The 12926-nt window shown below is 44.6% G+C and overlaps 1 protein-coding gene across 2 annotated transcripts in view; it reads left to right on the top strand.

Moving 5' to 3' along the window:
• LOC117065987 overlaps positions 1 to 10896 on the top strand; it is a 118921-nt gene extending 108025 nt beyond the window's left edge. The window contains exons 3-4 of one of the 2 annotated variants that reach the window (XR_004430123.1): positions 8349 to 8424; positions 10848 to 10889. Coding sequence is in view for 1 of the 2 variants with exons in the window: in XM_033181484.1 (XP_033037375.1) it covers positions 8349 to 8424; positions 10848 to 10887 (116 nt within the window). In the remaining variant the exon portion in view is untranslated. Of the gene's footprint in view, positions 1 to 8348; positions 8425 to 10847 lie in introns of both variants that reach the window. The other variant, XM_033181484.1, reaches the window with a different exon arrangement.
• The last annotated feature ends 2030 nt before the right edge of the window (positions 10897 to 12926 follow it).

The following is a 12926-nucleotide window of genomic DNA, read 5'->3' as shown; positions in this document are numbered from 1 at the left end:
CTAATTTTCACATAAAGTTAATTTTGTTATTCATACAAAGTCCAGCAGGCAATATGCAGTGACGAAGTAGCTGTGTGTAGGATTACTGAGATTGATTTGTCTTCTTTAAACATTCCTTTAACTGTGGATTTAATGATGTTTATACAGTAAAAACATTCATTTTAGAAGGCCAAATAGTCTCTGAACTGTTTCTATTGTGTATTGTATTGGTAGGGATAGAATAAGCTCATTATTCCCATACAGTCAGGAGAGCGGAAAGTGATTAAACCTTTTGATAAGAAGATAAATGATAGGAAATCCATCTGAAAGCCCACACTGCCCCGAGTCAGAGTTTCCACACGGAGCCAGCACAAAGCCTTCCTTCTGTGCAGGGCGCCCTGGGCAGCCTCATCCTTCCAGCTGTTGTCCCACGTTGGCTGTGACACTCTTAGAGATTCACACCTGGGGCTGTAGTATTTTCCCAGGAGGACCTGGGAGACTAGGCCAGGCTCCTTGCTATGCTCCACTTCGATACTCATCACTCTTGGAAGGATTTGTTGAATGTGTGCTTCCCGGGTGCTGTGTACTCCCAGATGTCAAAGACTGTGTCTCATCTGCACAGTCTGTCACACGAGGGTATTTGCTAGATGGATGGATGGATGGATGGATGGATGGATGGATGGATGCATAGAAGGGCAGACAGATGTACAGACAAATGGAAGGAAAGATGGATGGAACCTCATCAAGCTTTAAAGAAGTCTTCATTGAATGTTCGGCCCTAGGCCAGACCTCTAGTTCTAAGGCTGGTAATTGGTAAACTTGGATGTAGTCCTGCCTTCTCATTAGGCTAGTAAGCTGCATAAGTCCCTTGCCCCTCCAAGGCATAGGCTTCTCACTGGGGAAGTCAGGGGAAGCCCGTCTTTCTCAGGAAGTTTGTGTGAACACAGTGATTTATGTGATGATGCATTGAAAATTATGTCCATCCATCCCTATGCTCTCAAACAGCTTGAACCACCTTCAGCATGTCCGTTTCTGGCCCCAGAACTTTCATTCAAGGCCTTGAAGGCACTCAGGGCACGCGGACCCTCCAGCTCCCAACTCCCTCTCACTTCATCTCAGGCCATGGCAGAGCAAGGTATGAACTCCCAATCCCAAGTTTAATCTCCATTAAGCAAGGAGTTGAGTTCAGAAATTACGGAAATCCCTCTCTGTTTGTGTCAGAGCACACCTGCCCACCATCGCTGTGCTTTCGCTCTTCCGGTAAGGGATTGAGGGACTCAACTTGGGACTGGCCAACCACCAGGATGAACTGGCATTTCACTGAAGCTTCAAAGTTTTGTGTAGCACGGATACAGATTTTTAAAAAGAGAAAATCCCCAAACTTCACATTAGAATGTCTTTTGTTGTTTGTTTGTATTTAATTCTGTTTTATTTTAAGTTCCGGGATACACGTGCAGGACGTGCAGGTTTGCACATTAGACTTTCTACTTACGCTCTTGATCTCTTGTCTGACAAATGAACAACTTCGTCACTTCCACAAGCCTTATTAAGCTCTCTTTACTTTTGGAATTAATTGTGATAGGTTGACAGAACTCCAGAGAGCATTGAAGAATAGATTTGACTCTATTGCCAGCTTACTCTAAATTTGTCTCACTCATGTGAAAGCAATGGCACTTTGTAATCTGGAATCAGGAATTTATCAAATTAGAGCTTTCTCTAGTGTCAGAGTAAATTAGAGCACAAATGATTTTTTTGAATAATACTAATAAAATGAGGCTGATGGTTCCATTTGCCATCTTGTATATGAAATGATCTTGTTTACGTAAGTTTATTTTTAGCAGACTCTTTACCTAAGAGTTCAGGATAAATTCAGTGTTTGGACCTAAATTTACCCTATTTATACTGGCTAGCATATTTTAAAAGAGATACATCAATGAAATTACTTTGTGCCTATGCAAATCTTTGGTTTAGGAATCAAAAGATGTAAGTTCTAATCCTAGTTTTGCCATTTACTTACTGGCTGTATGTCCAGAGGAGACATCTGCTGTTTTTGCCTGTCTATGGCCCTCCTCCCTGTTTCCAAGTAACAATAGCTCTTTCTCACTCCTAGTCCATGTTTTCTTTGGAGCTGATTCCTCCGGCCTTAGGGACATTCAGGGTCATGGTGATTAGTTTAGCACTGGACAATGCAATTTAATCTAGGTTAATGAAATTCAATCTGTGACTTTCACTGGAACTAAGGAGAAAAGTAGTTAATTTCACTGAAACTACCTAGTTAGTTAAACTATAAGGCTAGAGCCTCTGGTCACCATTTTTTGTCACCTCATAGAAAGGCAAACGCGTTACTAAGAAATGGAGAAATATACATTTTGGACATTAATTGAGCAACTGGCTGTGGCCATACCTTCAACGAGTAATGCTTGGACTTTCCAAATGTTAATAAACGATCCCTTTCCTCTCCAGTTTTCTTTTGTTCTCCCTCCTTTTTTCCCCTTCTTCCTTCCTTCTTTCTTTCCTTCCTTTCTTCCTGTGTCTGGCTTAGTTTTGTCATTTGCAATCAAAAGAATAGTGACCTTAGTAAATGCCTTAACCTCTCTGGGCTTTAGTATGTAATTGATAAAATGAAATGAAATTTTTGTGTGTGTGTGTGTGTGTGTGTCTAAGAGTATTTATGACTCAAACATACATTCTAGTGAAGCACTTTTGGAAGTATATTAGTTCCGGGACACCAACCAAACATTCAGAGACTGAAAAGAGGCAGCACATCTCCAAATGTCTCTCAGCTCTGCCTCTAGGATCAGTGACTTCATTGTCATCATGGGCCATCTCATGTGTCCAGCTGGGTTTGCGAATTGACAAAATGCTGTCACCAAATCACATCTGTACCAGAGGGTGGTACCTTCATCACTGCTAACACACTGCTGTCCCTGAAGAGGAAGTAACTGGTACATTGAATGACTTGAGCTCGGGAGAGTGCAGGCAGGTAACAATTTTATTCTTTCTCACTGTAGATAATTTTTCCCCACTCATGAGATAAACGATCAAGCAAGTCCCATGGTTTTTCCTGCCATTCTTAGATAAGAAAAAGTTCTCAGGTCACTTTAAGTTATAAGAATAGCTTAATTTCAATAATTGAAATATTCAGTCTGCCCTAATCATTAACACTTCAAACTTAATGCAAATGTTAAATCTTCTCTCTCCTCCCACCCTGGGCCTGAGCAGTGGGGGAGGGAGAATGGTTGGCTTCTTCTCCATTCCCCCTCTGCCTTGTCCTTCTGCTCCTCCCTACATCACCAGGCTGCTTCAGGCTCCTGCGGGGCTTTGAGATGGTGGAGAGGAGAGGTAAGGAATTGGAAACTTTGTCATATTTGACTTCCATAGCCGTAACCCACGTTGTTACCTTCTGGTTGGACAGATTCCCAATGGAGACCTTTCAGTTGGTCTCTGTGGGGGTCGTTCTCTTCTTTGGAAACTTTAAGTGCAATGGAAATCACCTTTCCTCCTTGAGCCCTTGCTCATTCAGCACTCCACTGGCCCCGTTGGGTCCCATCTCCCTTCCAGGTGGTCCATATGAAACTGGTCTAAGATTTTGCCAAGTCAGCTCCCTTCCTAGGATCCCACATCTAATCTTTGAAACACCGCCATTGAGGAAGTGTAATTGGCCCTCAATCTACTCTCTCTACCCTGCCACTCTGTTTCAGCAAGCTTCCTGCCTGTGGGCTTCTTCAGGTGTGAGTCTGACCCCACCTACTGAAGGGGACACAGGTCAAGCTCTCCAAGTGGTTCTTTTAAAGCCTATCTCGGCTGGATTGAAAAGAGGAGTCACCCTTCCTTCTCAACCCTAATGCATGGAGAGAGCATTTGTCCGGAAGACTCAGAGCACACTCTCAACTCTCTTGGAAGGAAGGCAGCTTCCTTAACCCCAACCACGTTACAGCCTCCAGGCAGATTATGGCCAGGGGACAAAACTTAATAATGGCTGCCATAGGTGGTCTAGAACTTCACTTTGGATTGGGGCTTTCTTGGCTTCTAATGTTCACTGATACTTCTCAGTCTCTGGAGCCTCAGCCAAAACTGAAACACAGTGAGTCTCATTTTAATATCCCAGTCCATGCCTCATGGTTCATGTCAGAATTTTCTGGCTCTGCTTCTACCTGTAAGTGGAAAGTTCTGGGTGGAGGAATCTCCCATCCCATCCTTGGGATATGCCCCAAATCATCTCTGTCCAGGAACCAAGAGGATCTAGGCCACAGTGGTTCTAGGAATGAGAAGCATTTACCTTCTACAGGACTATTTCTTCAGATGCGTTTTCCTGTGTTTGGGAGAATTTCAGTCACATCTGATGGGACTTCTAGCTAATCTTACTCTAATATCAATTATTGGTCCTAACACTTTCGTAGGTCAGACTCACAAAAGGAGGCCCAGAGAGGTTAAGTAGCTCTCCCAAGGTCATACAGCAGAACCATGGCAAGAACCCAAACCACAACCACCAGTCTTTTACTCTGGCCTCTACGCCTTGCAAACTCCTTCCTAAGCTCATTATCATCTGTTAAAATGCCATCTCTCATTTTGCACACAGCAGCCGACATGTCTGTGGATTCATATTAAAAAGAATGCAAACATTTCCAGAATTCATTTCCATTTCCATTTCCAGCTCTGAGGAGGTGTTAACTTCAGAGTACTTCGCTGATCATTTTTTTCTCCAGCAGCAATAATTGTTTTGAAGAACTTGACACACATTTCACCAGGGCTCGGTGCTACTGAGCAGGCCGGCAGCAGTAAGGAACTGAATTCCAAGAGCCAAATTTGCATTGTGCTGCGCCTCTAGAGAAAGCCAAACACCTCAGTCCCATTAACAATAATGATAGGTGTGTGCTAAGCTCTTCCTTCATGCCAGAAATATATCTCATCCTTTGGGGATCTGTTCTGATCCTTGACCCTTCTGTGCACCCAACCTCCACAGCATTTGCTCTATAATTTATAAAAGATGTGTGTTGCACCTGGGTGTCTCAGAAAATTTAAAATAATTTAAAAGCATTCAACACCAGCATTAAATTAAAGCTCCCCAAATCCCTTGCCTGACGAATGTAATTAAACTCAGACCTACACAGGTGAGTCTTTGAGTACATCCTAGGGATCAGGCAGCCTGGGCTGGGTTTGAGGTAGGAGCAATTCCAGAGATTGGAGGTAGTGAATGATCATTCTGCAGGCAGCTTGGCATACTAAGGGCAGACCAGGGAGTTTAAAGATAAAGCTAGAGACAGCGCCATTATTCCAAAGTGCTCTTCAGTGTAACAGACATAATCTTCTTCATCTTACTACACCTGTCAAGGAGGCCCAGCTTCTACTGCCAGCAAAGTTCATGTTGGCTTGTCCTCTAGCTTCTCAGCAGAGCAGGAACATGAAGGAGTCACAGTTTCTCCTAGTGCTGGTCAGCTTGCTCAGCCAAGGGAGTCTTTGATGTGCAAAGCACTTGAGGCTGGGATCTGAAAAATCTGCTAAAACATTAACAAAAACAACACTTCCCACCCTACCTTAGACTTTATTTTCTAGAGCAGTTATTTTTAAGCCCAAGTCCCTGGAACCTTGGAGTGCCTTGAAAAGCACCAATTTTGGAACGAGAGGGACAGTGGTTTGAATCTTGGCCCTACCACCCACTAAGTGAGTAACCTCCAGCAAGTCACCACACTCCCCTGCCTCAGTTTCCCAATCTGTAGGGGGCAAGAGGATAACGATGCCTATCCTGCAACAGCTGTCTTAACAGATAAACAATATCACATATATGACTCTGCCTGGCACGGGGCTGGAGAGTATTGTGAGTTTTCACAATTTCAGAGTTGTCCTACCTCCATGGCACAAGCTGGGTAAATTTATATGATGCTGAATCACTTGGTACATTTTCTTAGCGTGGCAAATCATTCCAGTCTTCCTCTTATTTTCAAGTCTAAAAGTGAAGGTTGCTCCCTAAGCTCCCAAGTAAGTACATCCTTGTGCTCCAAGATAATTGAAGTTTGGATTCTAGAGAAACAAAATCGCTCAATTTAGACAGTAAAGAAAAAGATGAGCTTAGGGCCTGAGTGATCTGGATAATGGCTTTAACTATGTACTTGGTGGGACTGAAGGCTCCCATTGGGTTAGTCCCTAAAGTTGCACAGTCCAATATGGTAGCCATTAGGCTATTGAGCACTGGAGATGTGTCTAGTCAAAAACCTGTAAGGGATATACATCAGGTTTTGAAGATTTTAAAATATTTTGTTGAACATTTTTGTACTGATCACATGTTGCTATGGTAATATTTTAGATATTGGAAAGCTCAGAACTCAATCCCCCGTGAGGTGCAGCTTACAGTAACTAGATCTGAAAGGTTGTTCCTGGATTCACAGTGACTCAAACACCTTGGGCAGTAGTGTCAGAAAGTGCCTACAATCCAGCCTGGCACGGCAACTCCTTCTCCTGTCTTCTTGCTCCTCCCACTACCAACATCTCTCCATATTTCCTGTTTCTATTCCAGAGGGAGAGGTGAAAGATCTCAGATTGTCCTAGTTAATGTCGTTATTTGTAGTTAGAAGAACTTTTCCTATCAGGCCAAAAGTCAGCTGGTCATGTGAGTGTCGTGTGAGTGTCTCTGAGCCAATCAGCTGTGCTCTTGTGTGGGAAGATCAGCCATAGGATTCAGGTTAACCATCTCTGATCAGAGAACAGCCTGGGCCACTTCCCTCCTCTGTGGCTGTGAGAGGGACTGGCGCCATGATTGCCTCATCCAATGCAATCTGTGCTGTAAAACTATTGGCTAAATTAAACTCAAGAAAATGAGATCAGGTTCATAGTCTGATAGTGAAAAATGCCCTGGAGTGGAGATTAGGGAGGGAGGGAATAGTGATTCCTCCATGACCATGTGGCTGAATCTGACCTCCCTCAGCTCGCTTTTCTCTTTGCACCTGATTGTTGTTTGGATTTGGGACAAAGCACAGAGAGCAGCCCAGGTGAGAATGAGTGGAAATCACGCGCCGCAGAGGGTGGCCTTGTTGTGGGCTGAATCATCTCCATTCTAAAGTTGATGTGTTGGCTGGGCACGGTGGCTCATGCCTGTAATCCCAGCACTTTGGGAGGCCGAGGTGGGTGGATTCGCCTGACTCAGGAGTTCGAGACCAGCCTGGCCAACATGGTGAAACTCCATCTCTACTAAAAATACAAAAATTAGCTGGGTGCTGTAGCACATGCCTGTAATCCCAGCTACTTGGAGGCTGAGGCAGATGAATTGCTTGAACCCTGGAAGCGTAAGTTGCAGTGAGCTGAGATCACACCACTGAACTCCAGACTGGGCAACAGAGCAAGACTCTGTCTCAAAAAAAAAAAAAGTATGTTGAAGTCCTGACTACCCCACCACCGCCACCCACCCCACTGCCAGTTACCTCAGAATATGACGATATTTGGAGATGGGGTCTTTAAAGAGGGAATTGAGTTACAATGAGGTATCTGGGTAGGCCCTAACCTAATATGACTGGTGTCCTTATAAGAAGAGGGGATTGGGACACAGACACACACGGGGGAAGGCTGTATGAAGGCAGAGGGAGAAGACCGCCATTACAAGTCAAGGAAGAAACCTTAGAAGAAAGCAACCCTGCTGAAACCTTGATCTCAGACTTCTGGCCACCCGAATAGTAAGAAAAAACATTCTGCTGTGTAGGTCACTCAGTCTGTGTACTTTGTTACGGCAGCCCTAGCAAATGAATATAGCACCGAAAGACGAACCTGCCTCATGTCAAATTTTTTCTGCCTGCTCAGCTGCCTGGGCTTCAAACTTGTGACTGATGCAGGCAGCCCATGAGATTCTAAGACAGGAAGACAGGTGAGCAGACCACCCAGGTGTTCAGCCCTCCCTACAAACGTAGCTGGAGGCACTGGCTGCAGTGGGGAGTCTTCCCAACCCCCTTGCTGTGGTGGGACGTCAGCCAGTAGCTCCTTTCTGCTCCATTAGCTCCTGGAGGACGGCTCTAGTCTTCACACCTGCTGTTTACTTCATCTTTCCCTTCTGAGTTGGCAGCAGGAATACATGGACTCCCCTGGCTTCTCAGCAACTGAGATGCAACCATTTTTGCTTTGAAAGTCAGAAACCTGGGAGATGCAAGAACTATCACCTTTTTGATGGAATAGGCCCAAAAGAGCAGGTGGCAAGGAAGCCACGAGAAAGCTTAGTTGTCATCTGAGGCCTTGAAACTTTTAGAGTGATTCAGCAAAGCTGTGTACACAAAACTTTATCAATTATGCATCATAAATAAGTCATTTAAGTGCACAATGTACTAATTGAATATCATTCTAATTCATAGTAATAGAGAGTAATTATAAACCCCACCCCCATTTCTTTTCAGAATGCAAAGATGAGCAGAATAGACTGCCCTTCAGAGGCCTTGCAATCAGGGGAAAATGCCCAGAAAATATAGAAATGTAAGTCAGTGGAGAGGTGAGGAATGCTTGGATTTTTTAGTCCGTCTCTGTTCCTGCCTTTCTCTGCCTGTCCTGTGATTGCAGAAATCCAGTGCAGCAAAGCTTCATTTCTCCTCTCTGTTGAGTTTTTTAGTTCAAGGAAGGGCCAGTGGGTTTGGCTCCCAACAGTATGTGGACCCTCTCACCAGCATTGGCCATGGAAGGGCACACTTGGGCGTGCAATGTGTGTGCCCAGCACTGCCTTCCACAGAGCCTCCACCTTCACTTCTGTAACCCAGGGCCAGCTGGAACCCATAGCCTGGGACAGTGTTGGAACAGTCCTCATATAAACCACTTGCCAGGTGTCTTGTTATAGTGAAAGAAAGCTGTTTAATAAGAAATAGATGGCAGAGAAATTCAGTTTTTAATGAGAACTGAAATGCTTACGGATATTCATTTATAGTGGTTATCTCTGGGAGGTGAAATTATTGGTAATTTTTCAGTTTTCTTTCCTTAGTATCAGCATATATTCATTTCCTAACAATAATAAAATAAACAAAGCATATAGATGTTTCCTTTCTTGAATCAGATGCCCTGCACTGTGGCTGCAGTCCACCATCCAAACTATGGAGTCCCGGATGGTATCCAAGTCATGTGACCTGCCAAAGCCCATCACTTGCAGTCTGTTGCCAAATGGGCCTGTGAGTTGGAGAGAGCATCCGTAGGAGGGAAAATTCAAAATGTAACCTCTGGCAAGGGAGAGGTCTCTGGGTGGAGCAGGCTGGGAAGTGAAGCCTTGGCCGCCTGTTGCAGCCCAACTTTCTGTGCCCTTGTCTGACCCTGTCTCCATCTGTGAGGTCTACTCCTTATGGGTGGTTTCCCCAGCAGTGTTGCAAAATGTTCCTGTCTGTAAGGCCTGGAGGGGCAGGGCTGAAAGGGGTATGGCTGCCTGTGAAAACCACAGCTAAGCCTCTGGCCTTCCCTCCATCTCCACCCCCAACCCTTTCATGGCAGCCGCCCACTCGCCTTCCTCCTCCTGCTGGCTTGTACATTGGAAGGAGGAAGGGAAGGGAACAAGGGAATGAACAGTCAGTATTTGTCAGCTGTGAGCCAAGTGCTCTACATAAAATAAACTGTCTGAATTGTCACAAGAATTCTGGCAGATTGGTGTAGCAATCTACTTCTAAAAATGAGGAAACTAAGAAAGACGTAAGATCTAAGTCAATGTTTATCATATAGCGAAGAAATGAGATCGTGAAGATTTGAATCCAGGTCTTCTGACTTTAATATTCAGGCTCTTGTCTTGACTTCTGGTGCATCCTTTAGGGTTACAATTAGTTCTAAGACTCTAAGTCTGTGATTTTTCTGAAATTTAGTTTTATGGTCTGAGAGTCCCTTTTGCCTGGCTTTGAGATAGACATCAATAAAGAGACATAGATATATAGTCTACAGAGAATTATTGTGTAAGAGTAGCTGGAAGGTGCCCAAACCAGAGCTAGAGAATTGGAAATAAAGCAGGTTGTGCAGCTTTAACGGCTCTTTCCCTCCCTAGATGAGGCCACCAAGAGAGTGGAGAGAGTGTTGTCTTTCTCCACCAGCCCCCTACTCTGGCCCCTCCCCACTATGGCACCTAGTAATGCTCCTTCCTTTACTAGAAGTTTTTTTTTTTTTTTTTTTTTGAGATGGAGTCTCGCTCTGTCGCCCAGGCTGGAGTGCAGTGGCCGGATCTCAGCTCACTGCAAGCTCCGCCTCCCGGGTTTACGCCATTCTCCTGCCTCAGCCTCCCCAGTAGCTGGGGCTACAGGCGCCCGCCACCTCGCCCGGCTAGTTTTTTTGTATTTTTTAGTAGAGACGGGGTTTCACCGGGTTAGCCAGGATGGTCTCAATTTCCTGACGTCGTGATCCGCCCGTCTCGGCCTCCCAAAGTGCTGGGATTACAGGCTTGAGCCACCGCACCCGGCCTAGTAGAAGTTTAAATGGTGTTGAACTGCACTCAAAGTTGTGAACAGATTAGCCTTTTATTTTATGCCCTACTGTGAGGTCTACCCATGAAGTGTGTATTAAATCACATAAAACTTGCATCACCACTGTGGCACACTTATAATATAGCTAATTGTTCTTGTAGCATAGTTTGGGAAGTTAGTGTGAGCCTAATTGCCTGGTCACCATTCTTACAAAGCCAACTACAACTTTCTGGGTCCAGCCAGTCAGGGGTGAGAGGTGAAAGCAAGAAAAACAAAACTGGATACTCTGAGGAAATCTGGTCCAGAGAAGTAGACCTCATTGAAGACCTCAAAGTGATAACCAGGAGCAGAATTTGCCAAATTTCCTTTCTTTCTTTACCATCTTATGATTTTTGTTATTATAATAGGTCACTGAGCTATTATTTATTTACTATTTTAATTTAGATGGACTCACTTTCTTTCTTTTTTTTCTTGAGACAGGGTCTCACTCTGTCATCCAGGCTGGAGTACAGTGGCATGATCATGGCTCACTGCAGCCTCGACTTCCCAGGACCAAGAGATATTCCCACCTCAGCCTCCCAAGTAGCTGGGACCACAGATATATGCTACCATGCCAAGCTAATTTTTAAATTTTTGTAGAGGCAGAGTCTCCCTATGTTGCCCAGGCTGATCTCAAACTCTTGAGCTCAAGCAATGCTCCCACCTTGGCCTCCCAAAGTGTTGGGATTACAGGGGGGAGCCACAGCTCCTGGCCTGATAGACTCACTTTTAAAGTATTTTGGTTTCATCTTTAGCAATACTAGTCATGAAATTACTTATTAGTTATATGTTTTTCTAAAACACTCTGACATTGGGACATGACAATTGAAATAAAAAATGTTTGTGTAGCACTAAAAAGTCGTCTGAAGTGCCACACTTTGGTAATCAATGCCAAAGGGGACCAAGAACTCTTTCTTCAACTCTAGGGAACCCTCTGTACTCAGGGCTCTGAGAATTGGAATCTCTAAGCTGCTGCCCTGTCACCTTCTCACCACCCTCCCTCTCGGCTATGGGTGAGGACAGTGCAGGCACCTGCACTGCACTATACCTGGCCAGCTCCCACTCTCTATATAGGAACTGCTTTTCCGGAAGATAAAAGCTAGCTTGATTATAACTTTACCTACAGTAGCTATATTTTCAGAATCCCAAATCAGGTTACATGTTTTGGTCACAGGACAGAATATTTAAAAGTGAGACGGTCCCAGAAAACATGGGGGAGTGAAGTGGTTGTCCTCAAATGGCTTGTGAGTGGAAACTCTTCTCTTGCCTCTTCATGGGCTTTGTTCTTAGGGAAAAACTGGATCCACCTGGAGACAGTTTGTGCTGTTTGATGCTTGCTGGGTTTTTATGGGCTGGCTATCAAGTAGCTGGGCATTTTCCAAAACTTGAACTCCTTGTTTCTTGTTACTAGTTGGCCTTGACACCTGAGGCTCTTTCACAAGCATGCACTATTGTGGTCAAAACTAACTGGAGAGAAGGAGAGAGAGAGAGATTGAGGAAGACAGAAAGAGGAGAGAGGGAGAGAGAGAGGAGCTGAGTTGATGCATTAGGCTCAGTAACGGGAGGGATGATAACAGGGGTGGTCAGGATTTGCCTACCAGTGCGGTTTTCTATCTGGAAGAAGGCTGCGAGGTGGCTGGAAGAGAAAACGAAAGAGTACCTACTGGGGTGGGAGTCTTTGTAATATTTATGCAAAGAATGAAACTATTTACCATGTGCTTTTCCTGCCACAGTCACTCAGGACATTTTCTTTTGTCTGTGTTTGTCAGTTAAGACTCTTGGCTGCAAATGACCAAAAAAAGCCAACTCAAATTGTCTTCAGCCAAAACAGAATTATATTGATTCATGTAGGCTGCAGTGCACAAGGGGTAGAGTGGCTGGGGCCAAGACAATGTCCTCAAGACTCATTTTCTTTCCATTTATCAGTGAGTTGGCCTCTGTCTTGACTTTATGTATTTATTTAGAGATACGGTCTTCCTCTTTGGCCCAGGCTGGCTGCTATGATGCAGTCATAACTTGCTGCAGCCTACAACTCCTGGGCTCAGGTGATCTTATCCTCCCACTTCAGTGTCCCCGAGTAGCTGGGACTACAGGTGCATACCACCATGCCTGGCTAATTTTTAAATTTTTTGTGGAGACAGGATTTCGCCATGTTACCCAGGCTGGTTCCAAACTGCTGGCCTCAAGTGATCTTCCAGCCTTGGCTTCCCAAAGTGTTGGGATTGCAGGCATGAGCCACTGTGCCCGGCCTTCTGTCTTGACTTTATATGGTGGCAATAGCACCTACATTGTTTTTGGTCTCCAAGATTTATTCGGCTCCAATCCACCTTTCTTCAGCATTTTTTTTTTTTTTAGAAGATCCACTGTAGCAAGAAGGTCAAAGGCCATTTCCACCAAGTTCAGCGATAGCTTTGCATGGCAAAAGAGGAAGGCTCTTGGAGAGCCATGACCAAGCACTAAACCTGGTTCACAAAGATCCCTTTGGTAGTGTTTGCATCTTAATGTGCAAAACAATTTATG

The sequence above is a fragment of the Trachypithecus francoisi genome, unplaced genomic scaffold, assembly GCF_009764315.1.
Source record: "Trachypithecus francoisi isolate TF-2019V2 unplaced genomic scaffold, Tfra_2.0 Lachesis_group2, whole genome shotgun sequence".
NCBI lineage: Eukaryota > Metazoa > Chordata > Mammalia > Primates > Cercopithecidae > Trachypithecus > Trachypithecus francoisi.
Note: the sequence above shows the minus strand (reverse complement) of the source record. Positions and strands in the feature narration are given on the sequence as shown.